Source organism: Pocillopora damicornis, chromosome 14, assembly GCF_964200805.1.
Source record: "Pocillopora damicornis chromosome 14, jaPocDami1.2, whole genome shotgun sequence".
Taxonomy (NCBI): domain Eukaryota; kingdom Metazoa; phylum Cnidaria; class Anthozoa; order Scleractinia; family Pocilloporidae; genus Pocillopora; species Pocillopora damicornis.
The window spans coordinates 11284132-11301916 of NC_142683.1; the positions used below are offsets into that span (position 1 = coordinate 11284132).

The 17785-nt window shown below is 37.3% G+C and overlaps 2 protein-coding genes across 4 annotated transcripts; one reads left to right on the forward strand and one right to left on the reverse strand.

The window, feature by feature from the left end:
* Positions 1 to 1516: 1516 nt before the first annotated feature.
* LOC113673289 (uncharacterized) lies at positions 1517 to 11016 on the reverse strand. The gene is made up of 7 exons (XM_089193836.1): positions 10760 to 11016; positions 7976 to 10335; positions 7238 to 7447; positions 6535 to 6695; positions 5153 to 5456; positions 4374 to 4578; positions 1517 to 3926 (listed from the first exon to the last, which is right to left on the reverse strand). The coding sequence occupies exons 2-7, from the start codon at positions 10305 to 10307 to the stop codon at positions 3656 to 3658; spliced, it is 3483 nt and encodes a 1160-aa protein (XP_089049962.1). The 5' UTR covers positions 10308 to 10335; positions 10760 to 11016; the 3' UTR covers positions 1517 to 3655.
* A 73-nt stretch (positions 11017 to 11089) lies between these two features.
* On the forward strand, positions 11090 to 16221 carry LOC113673316 (N-alpha-acetyltransferase 20). 3 transcript variants are annotated; one of them, XM_027189708.2, is made up of 7 exons: positions 11102 to 11428; positions 12485 to 12509; positions 12719 to 12809; positions 13382 to 13517; positions 14344 to 14480; positions 15092 to 15212; positions 15891 to 16221. In XM_027189708.2, exons 1-6 carry the CDS (start codon positions 11349 to 11351, stop codon positions 15175 to 15177), a joined length of 555 nt encoding a protein of 184 aa, XP_027045509.2. In that variant the 5' UTR covers positions 11102 to 11348; the 3' UTR covers positions 15178 to 15212; positions 15891 to 16221. The 3 variants fall into 3 exon arrangements, with proteins under 3 accessions (XP_027045508.2, XP_027045509.2, XP_027045510.1); XM_027189707.2 differs by having other exon boundaries at positions 11090 to 11428; positions 15092 to 16221; XM_027189709.2 differs by lacking the exon at positions 12485 to 12509 and having other exon boundaries at positions 11297 to 11428; positions 15092 to 16221.
* Positions 16222 to 17785: the final 1564 nt, after the last annotated feature.

Genomic DNA, 17785 nt, shown 5'->3' on the forward strand with positions numbered 1-17785 from the left:
CACGCTAAACAGAAGGTGATAAGATGTCTTATAGGGGGCTGTAATCAGCTGGTAAAAGGTTTTTAATAAAGCCCGTGGAAACGTGAGTTTTGCACTCGTTAATGTTGTCGATGGAAAACTATGTTTCATGACGTCATGTTAGAGACAAAACTGTCCATGGCCTGGATTGTACGAGTCGCTTCTCTGGCTAATCGTCCTCTCGTAAAATTATTTAAGGGCGTATTTCAAGCGTTGTGTTTATATTGGGAATTTCAGGGCCCACTTGTTCCAATATCCTCAGGACAAGTCGCTATCCAGCGGATAACTGTGAGGGACGGCAAAACGTACTGCGTTCTCCACTGGACAGAGATTTAATACCTTTATCCAACCTTAGAACAACCGGGGCGTTTATTATCTGCCTTTTCTACTCTCGATTTTGTCAGGAGCCCATTAGTTAAGTAATGGCTCCTGTTTTTGTTTAATATCATTCCTCTCATTTTGCAATTTTTTCCTATCTCGTCAACTTTACATTATGTGATTCCCTTCAAGATTAGCAGGATTTTGCTAGTCGCGGAAAACGACCCAAAATAACTTGTCGATTTATCCATAAATATTTTTCAGATAACAGGCCTAGAGATGAGCTTTTCAGTGTACACGTGCGTTCTGATGCGAGTTAAAGTTGCTTTGTGCGCAAAAATCTTAACCAACCGTAACATTTCACGCAACACTGCATATATGGCGTAATTTGGCCGTGGGCTACATACTGTGAGGTACTGCGCTATGTTGTTTCAAGGTTGACTGGATAAATTAAAAATTTAACGCGACGTCATGTAATCTATCTCAGTGTTATTGTGTTACACTGCCTTCACTTGCACTTGGACCATTTTCTTTCTTGAAATGCAGAAGCCATCTTGTCCTAACATCTTTACCATGCTTACAAAGGCTAATAAGTCGGGAACCCACGAATGTTTACAGGGACGGTTTCATTTTTTCAAAACTTTTGCAATTGCGTTTTTTTCTTAAATAGAACCAAGGGGTTTCCCCTGCTTTTTCAGGGGCAGCAACAATAGATCGCACTTTTCATCGGTTTACCGGCATAGTAAACCACGCAGGATGTTGGGAGAACACGAGAGAAGTTTGTAAACGACGAGACGGAGGCGAGTGATTTATAAACTTTGCAGGCGTTCTCCCACCATTCCAAGTGGATTATTACGCCCCGAAATTTGACAGTAGGTGTACTCTATGCATTTTATAAAATAACCTTTAATTTTCAGTCGGTTTACTGGTGCAATGAACGATAGGTTTTTGAACAATCAGGGCGCTCGCAGTATCTGTTATTTTAACGAAATATATATGTAATTTCTAGACATAATAGTTCCCTGTAGATCATAAATCTTTACTTTAAAATTTTATCGTTCTGACAAACTGTGAAGCACAGGCCCGAATAAAATCTTTGATTAAATGTGAATGTACTGAATCACTCGAGGAATTTTGCTAATTACGATAACAACGCAATTCCAAGAAAAAACAAACAACACCAAGATATTTTGATTTATTTTCTGCGTTATGCAAAACTAATTTTAGTATGAAAGAGGTTAGTTTGGTTAAGAAAAAAATTACAAAAATGAAAATAATAACTAAAAAGGGAAAAGGAGAGCCAAGGATGGAAAGTATTGACACGAATTTAATTGACCAACTTGAAAACTAACGGCTAAATTTAATTTTCCCTGAGCATTGTTTACACTGAATCAGAACAAAGATGAAAACCATCATAACCATTGAAATTCAGAGTAAAAACAGGCAACCTGCTTGAAGCGTGGGAAAACGCGAGTGACCAAGGATTTGTTTTAATTTAGTATTTGATCACCGAGCGAAGTAAAGCAAAATCAAAGCAATTCAGGATCGCTTTCGATACTCAATTGAAAACCGGTCTAAACTTTTAAATAATCTTCATCCTGGTTCGACCCTTCACTCTTAATAACAAAAATTACGGCAACAAAGAACGATCTTCTGTTAAAATTTTAATAGCATTGATTAACTACGAATATTAATATTGATCATTGAATTTGCAAATTGTGCATTTGTGTAGTATTTCCGAATTGATCTTAACTTAATACGCCACCAAAATCATCCATGGAGATGTTCGGGATAATTCAAATTTTTGATGACAATCTCATATCACACCGACATAATTAGTTGTTGGGTCACATTTTTGCATTACTTTTGGCATTTAAGATGATTAAAAACACGACTGCCTTAATTCGTGCATAACCCTTGTTTGAAATAACGTGAACATCTTACAGCTCGATCTTGAGGATTCCAAAGAAACCTCCTTTTCGAAATTTCTATATTTTTCCCTAATTCAGGGTTTTTCCGTTCCGTCTTATGTTAATGACGAAATTAAGGAATTTTTACAAGTTTTCGCTTATATTTCGTACATGCGCTTCTTACAGACTCATATATTTCAAATTCTAACTAATTGTAACACAACTGTACCAAAAATTATCCAATATTCATGGATAGCTTCCCAGATAATTTTAATTCCCATCGATCTATACAGTCTTTTGCCTGATTAAACTCCAGCGTTGGAAATTAAATTTCCCCTCTCCCTTCTCACTGCACACCAGTTACGCAGACTATCCTACCATTTCGCAGACTTACAGCGAAAATCTTTAAACCAATACTGAGCTACCTTACGAAAAAACTGGGCGGGAAGAAAGCAATTAAACCATCCTTCCCATGCAACATTTACATGTAGTTGCATGAAATGTAAGGCATTAATTAAACATGGATTACAAATTATTCGATCGTGTACATGTATATCTAGAAAATTTTGCTTCCAAAAACTGCAAACAATTGGAACTCTACAGGCAAAGGACTGTCATATACATTATAATACACCAATAGAAATGAACTTTGTACGATTAACCTTACATTGTAATTTTTCTTCAGCTCTACGCATTCTAGAAATTCGTCTACAAGAATTAGAAATAATAGGCGTGGACTAATCCCTTATGTATAATACTCTAAAAAAAAATTATAACAAGTTTTGAGCTTTTCGAGACATCATTGATATTATCATTATCATAATTACGAATATTGAATGGCTAATTTCAACTTTAACTTTCAATGTTTAAAAATTGTCTTCTTTGAACTGCTGTTTGTCGTCCGAAAAACAATTTTGGAGAAGGCTTTGAGCCAGTATTTTTTCCGGTTATTTTCCTTTTTCTTTTATTCATTTTTATGAGGGGGTGATATTTTTTATAAAAATGTCCACAACTTAATCGGTAATAATAACCAATACCTATTCCTGGGTCATCAAAAAGTTTTCCTTAAATCAATAAAATGGCCAGTGACTCTTCCATTTAGACACTCGTCCATAGACACTCGTCCATAAATTTCAGTCAAAATCGGCTTGTTTTAACCTTTCCTGGGCTTTGTATAGAATGATTAATTAAAAACTTTGATCCAAAACACTCCACTCACTTTATGTATATCAAATTCAGGGAAAACAAGCAACTTCTATTTTGATTTACTAACAAAAACACGGCATACTAATTTAATTTGCCACAAACTGTGATTGCTCAAAATTATTTTCTTCACTTTGGGCTACAACCATTATATGCTAAAAAAAAGTTCATGGATTGTGGACATGATGTTCCTTGCAATAATCACGTCAGAAACATTTCTGATTCACAATTCGCCCTCCATAGTCAGCATATTCATCAATTGTGACATACATACTGTCTATAGTCGACAGGGCACCCAATATTGAGCCTCCAATCCAAGTGGAATACCTTCTATTGTCAGGCGCACGCACGGTTCGTACCTTGGGGTTGATTTTGCTGAGTTCGTGTTCGAGTCTTGGCACCAGTCCTCTCATTAGAGTCGTGCCGCCAGATAATACAACGTTTCGGCTCATAACACTTTGAAGCTCTGGAGAACATCTGGGCAATAAGCAAATAATCATAGAACCTTGATTAAAACAATCCAGGATTCAAAATAAACCAAAGCTCAATTAAAAACATTTTTCTCCTAAAACTAACCAGTTGCAGATCTTGTGATCAAGCTTACACTATAGGTAAAGGACTAAAGTTAAAGAAAATGTAACTTCTTTACCCTTTCACCCCAAATATCTCATTAGTAATTTTCCTTACTGTCTGCCATATAATTCTTGTGATTGTATTATGGAGAATTTGGTATTGAATCAACTAACAATCCCCTTATTGATATTTTTCTTTATTCTCACCACTTGTCTGCTTGATATTGTATTGATATTGTAAAGGGAATTTCTGTCTTGGTCGCTCATGGAAGTAAAAGGGTTAAAATCACTCAGCTTAGGCTTTGTTTACAATTCATTTACAGAAAAAAAAAGATAAAGGAATTCATCTCACCTCCTGAATGCATTGTTGACCAGTTTGTGAATGGGGAACTGTGAGGCAACAGTGTCATCTGCTCCAAGAAGGGTTTCAGGAGTAAACAAAGGTTCAGCAGTGGTTATCATTTCACTGCTGATGTCTACAAACTGCCCATCTGGCAGCTTGTAGTGCTGAGTCAGTGCAGCACTTGTCTTGTACTGACGCAACTCACTGGGATAATCTGTAAAAATAAACAAACAAACAAAAAAAAGACAACGAAACTATAGTATATTGTATTGGGACAGGGAAACAAGAGGGTTAAAGGTCCAGTGAATAGAGTGTGAGGGGTGCAGGTGTTTGTGAGGGTAGGATGCAGGGGGGAGGGGCAAAACTGTGAGCATATGCTAATCTGTAGTCAGTTGTGTTTCATCATTAAATAAAGAGATGAAGTCAAGGATGCAGGAGGTGGAAGGTTGTTTATGAGAAGGGGGGAGCTGGGGTTACTATCAACAAACTTTCTTCCATCAAAAAGCAGTAATAAATAAACATTCCTTGTGTCATAATGCAAGAGAAGCAATGATACACTTCAGTAGACAAATTCAGACTTGAATCTTTGGCTCACTAAGTAGTAACAGAATACAAACTTTTCCATCTTTTTTTATTAAGTAGATAGCAGCTTGTTGTTTGTACCTAGATGACAGTTGAAGTGATCTAAAATATCCCACACTCAAAATGTACATTTATTATTTACAAAATTAAAAACTCACGAGTAAAACTCTTTGAAATTTTAAATATTACACCTATTTTAAGCTTACCTTGAGCCACATATGCCATTTTTTCCTTCATGTTATTCACAATCTGCCAGCCAGAAGAGGAATTGAAGTTGTGACCTTTGTTATCCCTTAGCAGTTTCAGGAGGTTGTCTGTGAGTGACTGGCCTCCAATGTCAAGTTCCTGGACAGTATGTGCCAGCAGACATCCCTCATAAATTGCTGCAGCTTGAGTGACAGAGAACCCAGAGGACAGGCACATGCCCACTGTCAAGCCAGAGGCATACAGAGACAATACAAGTTGATTGGCAAGATACATGGCAGGAGCACTTAAGTGCTCAAATAAAATCTGCAATCCAAAATATGATACACAACTATACATCTGCAAGACTAGAGACCATCAAAGAGACAACCAGGAGTCAGCCTCACAATTTGGTCTACACTCGTTAAAATTTGGCGGCTGGCATTTTAGAATTATTTACTTCCTTCTATCAAAAAATCTACTGTAAATTCACAAGAAATTATTTCATAATACTCTTAAAACCTTTATGCTTAATTTTTATACAGGTTTATTATAACTTTTGCACATTAAGAAATCATTTTTACCTAGTATGGACCTTGTTATATCATGTGTCAACGTATTTCTTTTTTAGGGGAGGAGGGTGGGGTGGGAGCTTTGCTATTTGGATGACCTCAACTCGCACTCACTACCTAAGTTTTAATATTTGTATTGTGTTATAAATTGTATAGTGTTGTAAACTATGTTAAGTTAAATATTAAATTTGGCCTAGTTTGAAGTCTACCAAATTGTTTCATGTATTCCAATATTTGTGATCAGTAAGTTGATTGACTGAATCTGGCTATCAAAAACAACAACATTGAGATAGCTTAAAACCACTTTCTGACAAAGTAACCTAGTTACACAATTGATTTAATATTTCAGTCCTTATTCAAAAGAAAGTTCTATATTTCTCAGTTCAGTTCCTTTCCTTTCTTAACAGATAGAGATTTTGACAATCACTAATTGATGAGAATAGTGCTGAAAAACTTAACATTCCCAAGATCTCATTTATTTAGTAATTCTCCTTCTTTTGACTATAAAATTCCTTTGATGTTAGTTCAGAGAGTTTGGTTTTGGATCACCTTATAATTCCTTAATTTATATTTTTCTATTTCCTCATTATTTGCATGTTTGATATTGTATTCAATTTGATATTGTTACACTGTGGGTGAAATTCTTTCTGGGAGTTAAACAGCTAAACCCCTACCATTTTCCTGCAAAGGATTTCTAGATAATTAAATTCATTTGGTGAAATTTTTCATCATATTGACAGAACTTCATTAGTGCAAGACATTGCCAATCAAGGTATCAATAGACACAGGAACATAGTCCTTGCATTGCATACACATATACAATGAAATCTTACCTCAGCCATTTTCTCTCTGTTCTTCCTTGGAGTATTGGCAACTTCAGTGACCAAAATTGGATTGCTTCCCTCCTCAATTCCAAGCTCACTGTACAACATGTATTCCCAGATATCTTCAATGTCAGACCAGTTTTCAATAAGTCCTGCTTTCATTGGGTACTCTTTGAATGAAATAAAAAAAATTTAAGTAATCATTCTTAAAGGCTGGAGAGAGAAAGATCACAATGGAAACTCCTTCATAAGTTTCATCACTGCTTTTCTCAGGATCAAATATATTTTTGAATAGTTTATTTAACAGTAAATGTGATTAATATTCATCTATTTATTGGATTTTCTTCAGTGAGCCTCACATATAAAAATCAACCAAAATTTTTCAAGGAGTACAGAACCTAGCATGTGTGAGATATTGCAGCCTAATGGTTTGTGTGCTGGACTCCTGGTCAATAGGTCTGGGTTTGAGGCTTAGCTAAGTAATTCTGGGTCATCTCACAAAAGGAGTATAAATGGGTGGCGGCCAATTGTTAGGGAAGGCTGAAGAAATGCTGGTGGGTAACCTTGCAATTGACTTGCAGGTAGGAGTAGTAATAGTCCTAGTCATCTCATTTATGGAAACTAAGATCAGCTCCAGCTGGATGGGCCACTTGGCTAACAGACTTTACCTTCCTAAATAAACTGGCATACTAGTATTCTGTCATTAACTTACCAAGTTGCATAACGCCAGCCTTCATAGCAGCAGCATCCCCAAATTGTCTGTCTTTTTTATTGTCCAGTCCAGCCATTTGCAATGAATATCTTTTAGGAATTCCATACAAAGCCGGTTGTACAACACTAGGTTTCTTTTCCCCAGCCATGCCAAGTTTAATGGTACCACAGCCATTGTCTATCACCACAGCATTGTTGTAATGTGATCCAGCTAAATGTAAATAATTGAATGAAGAATTTTTGACTCAATAAGACACTGGTCAACAGAACTCCTATTAAAGTCAAGCTCTTAAGTTCATGTAATTTTAAAAACTCTCAACCTTTTAACTCATGAGTGCTAAATTCAAGATAGTCAAGCAAATGCTTTCAAACAAAGAAGACATTTTTTTTAAACTGAGCTTGCAGTAAAAAAACAAAGCAGTACTTTCAAGAGTGGTGTACCATTATTCACTGAATTACAAAACATAGAAGTTTGGTATGACATACATGGAAGGGCAGATGCTCTTGGTGGTATTTACATTTCCAAGAATTACCACACAAGAAAACATTTATTTAGGAACTAAAATTTGAACCAGGGATGAAAAAAAAACCTGGCATAAGTCAAAGTTTCCTTGCTACATTACTTATAATTATTTTTTTATCATTAACAAATTTTTTAATCAATGCAATATTACTTGTAATTAAAGACTGCTTTTTGACAAATAAAATAAATGAAATAAGTTGCCAACAGTTATCTAACCTGATTGTATCCTTGCTCTTGGAAGTGTTTTATGCTTTTTCTTCTTATCTTTATCTTTAGGTTTACTCACACATAATCCATCTACAGTTGACTGTGGTACAAACAACTCTTCATCATCATCATCAGTGTCATCATCATCATCCTCATTGACAGTATCAATGTCATCTTCAATTTCTAGTCTGTCATCATCACTTCTTCCATGCTTTGCTGCATTTGACCCCCCAACTGCTCCCAGTTTGGCATCCTCTGCGTGATCAATGACTTCATCTTCCGAAGAATCTATAAACTCTACATCTTCATCAGAAATAAGTTCGTCATCATTGGTAGGTGAGGTTGAATCTCCTGCACTTGGCAAAGATTTTTCACTTTCAACTGCCTCATCAAATTCCTCATCTCCTTCTAAGTCTAAAATCAAACTCCTTCTCCAGAAATCACCATTATCGCCACTTTTCTGCCCTGTTAATTCTGTTTGTAAATTGTTGTGTTTAGAAGGCACAATATCATATCCTTCTGATTGGTCTACAATTTCAGTTTCCTTTTCTACTGGACCAACATCTTCAGGTGTACTTTGGCAGCTGTGTGACTCCACAACAGAGTGTTGAGAGAGATCAACATGACCATTTAATACTATATGTTGGTGCGTAGCTTCACTATGTCCTTCTAGAACTTTCACAGAAGCTTCGCTGACTGCATTCTGTAAAGCATTATCCACATATGACCCCACTTGAGATTCAAGCTCATTCTGAATCATTGGCATTGTTTCCTGGGCAATGCTGCTTTTTTGGTTCTCATGATCAGCAGCTTCGTTTACAGCTGAAAAAATTAACTCCTTCACTGTCTCATCGACTTGAGATTCCAAAACATCTTGTGAGTATGGTTGTAACTCTGACTCCTGTAATGGTTCATTCCCTGGATGAGCCCTTACTCGCAAGGAAGCTTCATAGATTGCCCCATTCACCAGATTCTCCACTACACCACTGAAATGGGGTTGTAAGGAGCTTGATATGGCGACTTCTTGATAAGCAGCTTGACAAACTTCATCACCTGAACTGTCAGCATTGTGTGGAACTGGGTCCTCCAAGCCAGTAACCTGGGCAGTGTTTTTATTGTTCAAGTAATCCTCCATGTGTTCATCTTTCAGTAGAGCTGCCTCTTCAATGCCATCTGATAAAACTTCACTCACAACATCTTCACTGAAAATTCTGATTTCACCGAGTGATACCTTTTTCTTTCTCCCTTGCTCAAACTTCTGTTTTGCAGTGTAGATGAGTACACCCTCACTAATAATTTGTTCACTCAAATCTTTGGCAAAACTCTCAACATCTTTAACCAAAGAAACCTTGCCAGTGGCACCTTGGAACAAAGAATTAATCACATCTCCCGCAAAACTGTGTATTTCCTGGACATTTTCTGCGTCAAATTCTTCTTTGCCAGAATCAGCTGATAACTGACCAATGGCATCATAAACTATCTGTGTGGAAATGTTTTCAGCCAAAACATTGGCTCTCAATTCCAGGTCGACGTCACTTAAGGCATTTGTCGCAGCTTTGGTAACCAACAATTCTGCGAAGTCACCGAATAAGCTGTTTTTGTTTAAATCTGTCTCGGAATAATTTGCTTCCACAGCGTCGACACATGGTTCAGAGTGCAATATTGGTTGCTCATTCTCAAACGCTGCAAAGTTATATTCCTCCGGAGCTGATGAAACCGTGCCCACAGAGGTCTTCGTAACGATGTTGGATATTTCACCCTGATTCTCACGAGAAAATTTCAATTCTTCAAAATGCTTGGTACTCCCTTCTAAAAATTCTGAAAAATATTCGTTCGCGTTCGAGTTCGATGTGTTATTCCCTCGACCTCGGATTTCCCCTCTCTCTGTGACAAAGTCCTCGGAGATATTAAACTCTTGTAGATTCAAGGCATCTTGACTGCGCAAAGAAGCATTGCTTTTCACAGGTGCAAGAATTTGTTTCACTGTTAAATTGTCCCCTTCATCACTGTGGGCAGGTGCTTGTTTTGAACTCTCTAACGAATTGTTAGCATAAGGTATTTCGCATGATAACGTGCCTTCGTGAATTTGCCTTTGCGTGTCCGATCTGCCGCCTTGCGAGTCATTTCCAAGATCAATGCTATTCAACTTCTGGTCGGCTATCCTCGCTTGTGTTTCCTCGATTTCATCGTCGCAGTATTTCGTCGAGGACACCGATTCCTCATTGGATTTCTGACTCACTTTTCTCTGATCGCCTTTTCTCCCGAAACCACACAAGACCAAAACGAAGTAGGCGGTACAAAAAATTAATCCGAAAAGCGTCCATGGAGAAAGGTAAAACATGATTACCTGGCTTGAATATCTTGTAATCCTTCAATTCAGTAAAATATGGCTGTAAAACCGTTTTAACCCTATCAACCCTTCCCCAAAATAACAGCGACCGCCATGTTATTTTCGTCCTCACAAAACATGACACGGCCTCATTTCTATGACAATCGACTCTGCACGTGCCGCGAAAATTGAAGTGGGAAAACAAACTTGTGTGGTTAAAATATTTTTTCCACGCAGTTGACGAAGTCGGCGTCCTTTTCGTAAAAAATGTTATACAATGTCGTGTGCTACTCACTTGGGACAAAAACGATCTGTCGTTGGCGAGTCGTGACAAGATTTAGTCATATGTCTCGCATGACATATCGCGCCTGTGGTGAAAGTTTCCACAATGTCGCATCGCAGGGGAATCAATCTAACTAATTGTTCAAGCTAAGAATTATTGAAATAGGGAATTTTGTGGGTACCTTTACAATAGAATTCTTCGGCAGCTTAACCCCTCTTACGGCCTTAAAAGGTTCGAAGTTTCTTGTGAAATGAAAACGCAATTTACAACGGATGTGATGTCACGCAATTCAGTTTCTCAAGGCAGCTGCTTGATTCCTTACTATTTTTATCACTAAATAAACTGACGTTAACGTGAGCCCTCGCTGGCTCAAATTGGACTCATATCTTTAGAATGGCCATTTTATCGACTCAGCGTGGATCAAAAACTTAAAAAATTGAGATAGAATCGGATGTGCGTAATTGCATAAGCCCCCGCCTACAAATAATTTGTAAAGAAATTTGGTAACTTCACATTGTAAACATTTTATTTTCATAATGCGCGGTTACGTTGTGGATATCAGACTTCACTAACGTCTAGCGCATTGGAATTTTAACCGCAAAAAGAAATCTGGTTGTTTTACGTTTATTTTTGTCATGGGAGAGCCAAATGCTGATGTCACGTACTACTTTCAGGGGAGGGGTGATTGGTGAGACTGGTTACTAGTCTCGTCAGGAGTATGTTGACGCCTTGTAGTATTTGCCAGTTGTTCGCTTCAAATGTATCTGTGAATGTGTGGCCAATTTTTTTTTTCTAAAATGACCACTGTTAGACCTTTCAGATGCGAGGATATGTTTCATTTCAGCAATGTGTGAGTACGATGATATATTTTCGTTAACGTTGAAGTGTCTGATATCGGGTAAATGCGATGGGAATAACAGTTGAATATCAGAAGAGCACAGTGTATATTCAGTTCATTGACATTGCTTAGCCAAGTGAATGGCATAAAATGCAACTATGACCTGATGTCTTTTCAACAAATAGATTTCATACTTCCGTGCGTCCGTTCAGTAGTAGATCGTAGATGATATCAAAATGTGGTATGAACAAAATAGTGGTATAAGAGGCGCAGTTGTTTGTGTCACTGACGCTCTCGCCCCATTTTGACTTCTTCAGTCATTGATTACTGAACAGACCAAGGTATCTTGACCAAGCTGCAGAATTTGCAACAAAACTCTTCAAATTCTAATTTGCATTTGATTAAAAACATTACAACATCTTTGTATGATTCCTACTTCTTTTAAAACCAAAGTCAAAATTTTGCAAGCCTGCACTTCACTTGTGACGTGGTTTCTATAGTTGTTTCTATGCTTTTCCTGGGTTTTTTTTTAACATAGCTTTAAGTTGACCCTTTGGGTAGGTTTGTGTCTCAGAATTGAATAACTCTCTCGAATTCTCCCCAGCCCCATCGTGTTAAGATGGAGTTATGTAAACATGGAAAAAAGTCCTCTATTGCTCTCATGGAAATTTTCTTAAAATTAACTCTACCATTTACTATTCATTACCCCAGGTAACATTATCCTTTGACAATGAGGTATTTTAATCTGCTGAAGTTAGAAAACTTTTTATATCATCCAACCAACACACCCTGATACCCTAACATGACATTGGCCTTGTCTTGGAATAATTCAGTCATGTGGTTGAAGAGCCAGTGGTAGAGCAATGTGTGATGATCTTGACAGCAATCAAATGGTGATGATGATGACTGAATGAAATGAGGGGAACGTGAAAAAAATGAAATAATTATGTTGGAAAGTTAGCAAGATAGAAGGATAAATTTATTCTCCTTGCCCTCCAATTTGAATACATTCAAGAACATGTGATCAACTTAATTTGTGACTGTGTTTGTTTTCATTTCTTTTTCCAGGAACTTAGATCCCTTGACTGAAACTGTATCCTTAGATGTAATTTTCATTTCCAAAAGTTTAGAAGTATTAAACCAGTACCAACTTTGCCCATTTTGGAATAGAACCTCTGGAAAAATAAGAACAATGGATCTTATGATGTATTTGTACAAAAAAATGAAGTAATTACAATTTAATATACAATAGTTTTTATTTATAGCAACATTTCCCAAATTTTTTTCTTAACATTACTGCAGTATGGACTAGCATTCTATCTTCAATATCTGGCACACTGGCCAGAGTATTTTCAAGTAACAGAATCACCTACAGGACAAATTATGGGTTACAGTAAGTGCTAAAATATTGAACTGTTTTTTTTTAATATGTACTTTTAATTCAGAATTATGATAATATTGAGACTCCGAATGACGCCTTGAACTAGTGTTGGATAGTGGCTTAAAGTCTGACCTATTATATTGAGAGGGATGAAAATTAACATTTGTGACTTTTTCATTTTAACATTATAAGTCTTCAATGTCACCAATTAAAATGAAAGTGAAGGCAAATAAGGACAGGCTATTTTGATTCAGGGTCTAGTTATCAGCATGTTGGACTCTGGTGGGGATGGGGCTGGGGATATTTCTCTAAAAGCTCCGGCAGCTGTCATGAACCACACTGTTTATAATGCACTTTCTACAAACCATTTGTAATTGCACCAATCTATAAGCATGCATTCAGGCAGTTAAAGTAGAGGGCTTATGATTCCAACCCACTGAGATGCTGTAGAAAGAAAAAACCATGATGCTATCTTGTGGCCCACAACATACAACTTTATCAATCTATTTTGATTTTACAATGAGACTAGAGGTACCATTTTTCAGGTGTAAATGGTAAGCATTCCAATACTATTTAAATTTCAGTTATGGGAAAAGCTGAAGGAAGTGTGCAACAAGAAGAATGGCATGGTCATGTGACAGCAGTAACCGTAGCCCCTGAGTATCGACGACTTGGACTAGCAGCAAAGCTGATTTCCAACTTGGAAGAGATCTCAGAAAAGTAAGGCACTGCATTTTTGAAAGAGTTAGAATTATTCACTGAATGGAAAGCCTGATAATGTATAACATGTGTAAGGCTATCTAGTGGATAAACTATAGATCACTATGCAGTAATTAGAGGCTAGCCAGAGATGACTTGTGCTTTACTTTACACCAAAATAATAGATTATTGATTTGTGTCAAAGGCTTATCCACCTGAAAAAAAAAGGACCTGCTGGTCATCTGTTTAAGACTGAATTCTAAAAAGTGACCTGGACTGATAAGTTACCTTAAATTAAATGTCCAGTCCTGATCAAAAAGCTGATCTTCAAGTAGCTGTTATCAGAGACACTGCATTGGACATAAAATTTCCAGAGGATTGTGTGGTTTGGGAACTCAAACACAAAAATACAGTTCTTGAGGTCTTCACTTCAACCCTTTGCACACTAAGATGAGAATACAAGTTCTCCATACTGATCTTTCTACATTTCCTATGATCCTTAAGTAGAGAATTAGTCAAACAATCAGGTACTTCTTGAGTTTGTGGTCATTTCCTTTATTCTCATGACCTTAATGTTTGATTCAGGGGTGAGAATGTTGAGAGAAATTAGATGTTTATCGCTCTTAGGGTTTAAGAAATGTAATAAGAGGAGAGTAGTGTAAAGCAACACCTGAACATCCTTCAGGTATGGATAAGAAACAGCTGTGGATATGGAAATTTTGTGGGATAGTTCTTTGATCTAGATGTCTAATGACCATGTTACATTGTGATAAGGTTGATATCATAGATACAATAATTTTTCTCTCAATTAATGCACTTAATTTATATATCTTGAACTTTTTTTTAGGAAAGATGCTTTTTTTGTGGACTTATTTGTGCGCATGAGTAACAATGTTGCTGTAGACATGTACAAGCAGCTAGGTTATGTGATTTATAGACGAGTCCTTGAGTACTATTCAGGAGATCCAGATGAAGATGCCTTTGGTAAGAATTCTATTTCTAATTTGAAATTTACTCTAAAGATGGTTTTGTCTTTCATGCAAGAAACTAAATCCTAGGAGTGAATAACTGAGTAATCTGATAACAGTTGGCATTTTATATGGCCATAAGTCATGTACTGAAATTGGTCAGCTAGACTGCAAATTCGCAGATGAAAAACAACTTTCTGTCAGGAGGTTAACCTCCATTGGAGAATGGAGTTGACAAAGCTGATGGTGAGTAATAAACTGATAAAATGGAATGACTCTACAATTGGACTAGGGCAGTGACTGCCAGGACAGGAAATGCTCTAAATCAGGGTCCTGCCTATTTAAGAATCTCAGAAACTGATTGTATTTTTCAACTGTAACAAACAGACATCATCTCTCTTTGGCCCAGTTAAGTGTATTTGGTATGCAAGAATATCTTTGTTAGTTAGAGTTGTCAAGTTTATAAAGAAGGATTGCAAAACTCCTCTGAAATTGGTGTGGTATTCCCAAGTCCCTGTGGCACACAACCAGTGTAGCATTCATACAGAAACTCCTCCCCCCTGGAGAACACAAGATAATTGAATGGTGTGATAGTCACTAATGGCATTTTTTCTCTATGGAATATAGACATGCGTAAAGCACTGTCACGTGACAAAGACCAGAAGTCCATTGTCCCACTAAAGGACCCTGTTAGACCTGAAGATATTGAATAAAACAAGGGACCAACTACCAGCAGATAGGACTTAAGGTTTTGTAGAGGAATTGCTTCAACTCTTTCTCACACACCCTAGGGTTAAGGTTAGGGTTAAGGACATTTTAAGAAGTTTCTGAACACTTTCTCTTGTGACTTTTTGCTAAATTTATACCCTATAACATTATTTATTGGTCAGGACAAATGTTCATCTTTTAAATGCAGAACAGGCGTGATACCGGGGAGCTAGTGCTCAGTAAATTATAGCTGCCATTTTTTAATTTTGCTGTAGTGGAAGGCTGGTAGAAAGAGAGGGATTGAGGGATAGTCAAAAGAAATGAGAGGGGAGGGGTAGGGCAATAGAAATCGTGTTTTTCGCTACCCCCTCCCTTTGTCGTCCACTCTAACTCTAAATCATACATTGGCGGGCGGAATATCAATAGAGAGCTAGCAACGCGGGCTCGTCCTTATAAGATGCCTATTAACTCAAAAACATCCTTTACTTAATCAATACACTCAATAAAAACAGGTGATAACAAATATCACGCCTTTTCATTCAAAGGTTTTGTTGATATAACAGCAAATTTTCCTTACTAATCTACCAGGAAGTGTGTAAATCTCGTAGGGAGAGTTAAAGCTAAGATGAAAAGAGTTAGGCTTAACTATCCTCTGACTTCTGAGTGTGACTAGCATCTAATTTCTCCTTACAATATCGCCCCTGAATCACACATTTAGGTCACGAGAACAAAGGAAATGATCACCAACTAAAGAAGCGCTTGATTGTCAAACTCTCCATGTAGGTACTGTTGGAAACGTAAGGAGAACAGTACGGAGAATATGCATACTGATATTAGGGAGTAAAGGGTTAAAACTGAAGCAAATACTTCCAAGTCGCCACAACTCTCTCCTTTCATCTTGCCCTGTCAGCTTGTAGTTGGTCCGCGATAAATTTTTCCCCGTTGCCGTGTTTACTCGTATAAATTAAAAACGTCTTGTGAAAGTTTTTGTCCAGTAACGATGATAGATCTTCCAGTGTTGTATTTAATAAACTTATCTCACCGCTGTATTGACGTGTAGCTCTTGTTTTAGATGCTGTGGGGGTCAATACTCATGGGTCAAATAATCAATTATTCTTTTATTGAAACTTCATGCGCAGAACAAAACTTTTTCTCACCCCTGACTTGGCGGGCTTTATTGTAGCGCTATTTTAGCCGAGGTTGAGAAAATTTATCAAGAAGGACAAGTTTTGGTCATCGGCACTCGCTCTTCTTTTGGAGTTGAAAAGACGAATATGTTTATACGCTTTCGATGCTTTCTTGAAAACCACACTCGATCTGGTCTTTCAAAATTTGTACTCGTTTACTGAACAAAACCACGGAAGCCGAAAAAGGAAAAGAATTTGTGAGCAATGAGCTACTCTGTCATCGATGTGGAACTTCGTCAAATAAAAGATCTGCCATTGAACATTAATTTGAAAGAGGATTTCGTTATGATACTATTGTTAAGTTTTTAGAAAAAGATGCGATGAAGGGCCTTCGATTTCACGTTCAATTATCTCCCAAACTCCGTGCTCTGAATACACTTCATTTCTCTTTCTCAACCCAAAGTCACGCAACCTTCTCTTTAGAGTCCTTAAGTTCATAGAAATACCATGGTATTTTTCAAAAAACTGAACAATACATCGACGGTAGAATAGTTCATTGCTCACAAATTCTTTTCCAAATTTTTTTCAGAACATCGTGGTACCATTTAGTCCGTTTGCGTAGTGACTTCAAGTAGACCTAGTGCACCTTTTTGATTTTCATGAAGGTTATTGGTGGATCGACGAATTAAGCCAGGATTTGACATTGTTTTCTCGATTTGGGAACCTTTTCAAAAGCGATTTTTCTATATAAAATCGAGATATCGATTCTAAATATTTTTTCGGATTTGCAAAATATTTTTGGATTGTTCCTTTCCGGCTTCCGTTCAAAACGCTGCCAAAGTAATGATTGGAGAGTCCATACGAGGGTAGTTTTATACCCAGACCTTCCACGGCTAAGCGGTTGTACTACGTTTCAGTTACACGGTAGAATCTGGGGACGAGAATACTACGAGGGAATACCCACCCCACCCCTCCCCAAGATCTAGTCAAAGCTCGATTCCCCCTGGTCGACGCCGAATTTGACGATTCCTCGCTTATGTTTTTCGGACTGAATAAATCCGCTTCAACATCAGTTCTTTCCAGAGAATTTCTCGTACGTACTTTATCCGATTTTTCACTAAATCCGATTCAATCAACCTCTTTAGAAAATTAACTTAAAATTCCGTTAGAAAGATTGCAAGTTAATCCTATTTTTTCCCCCCATGATATCCATCACTTGCACGGAAGAGCCTCTAGCTTTCAAAATTCGCTTCGCGCGACATGGAGATTGAAAATATGTATGTTTGAAACAAAAATTTTCTCTATGAAATATGACACCGCTGGTCAGATTTCCGACTGATATCGCTAAGATTTCCCAGCTAACGCTTTTCTCATCAAAATTCCCCACAGATTACCCTAGAACTTTAAAAAACTATCCTCGTCATTGCCCCTTTCAAAAGGGTAGAAACATCTCGATTGTTGAAACACTTACGAGACGAGCTTAACT

Bases quoted from the DNA above. Each gene is read 5' to 3' on its own strand.
- LOC113673316 (XM_027189707.2), top strand. From the start codon at position 11,349: ATGTGTGGCCAATTTTTTTTTTCTAAAATGACCACTGTTAGACCTTTC. The intron at 11,429-12,484 runs GTGAGTACGATG...TTCTTTTTCCAG, and splicing joins ATGTTTCATTTCAGCAATGT to GAACTTAGATCCCTTGACTG. The intron at 14,481-15,091 runs GTAAGAATTCTA...TATGGAATATAG, and splicing joins TCCAGATGAAGATGCCTTTG to ACATGCGTAAAGCACTGTCA.
- LOC113673289 (XM_089193836.1), bottom strand. From the start codon at position 10,307: ATGTTTTACCTTTCTCCATGGACGCTTTTCGGATTAATTTTTTGTACC. The intron at 6,696-7,237 runs GTAAGTTAATGA...TTTCATTCAAAG, and splicing joins GGCTGGCGTTATGCAACTTG to AGTACCCAATGAAAGCAGGA. The intron at 3,927-4,373 runs GTGAGATGAATT...CTTATTGCCCAG, and splicing joins GTCAACAATGCATTCAGGAG to ATGTTCTCCAGAGCTTCAAA.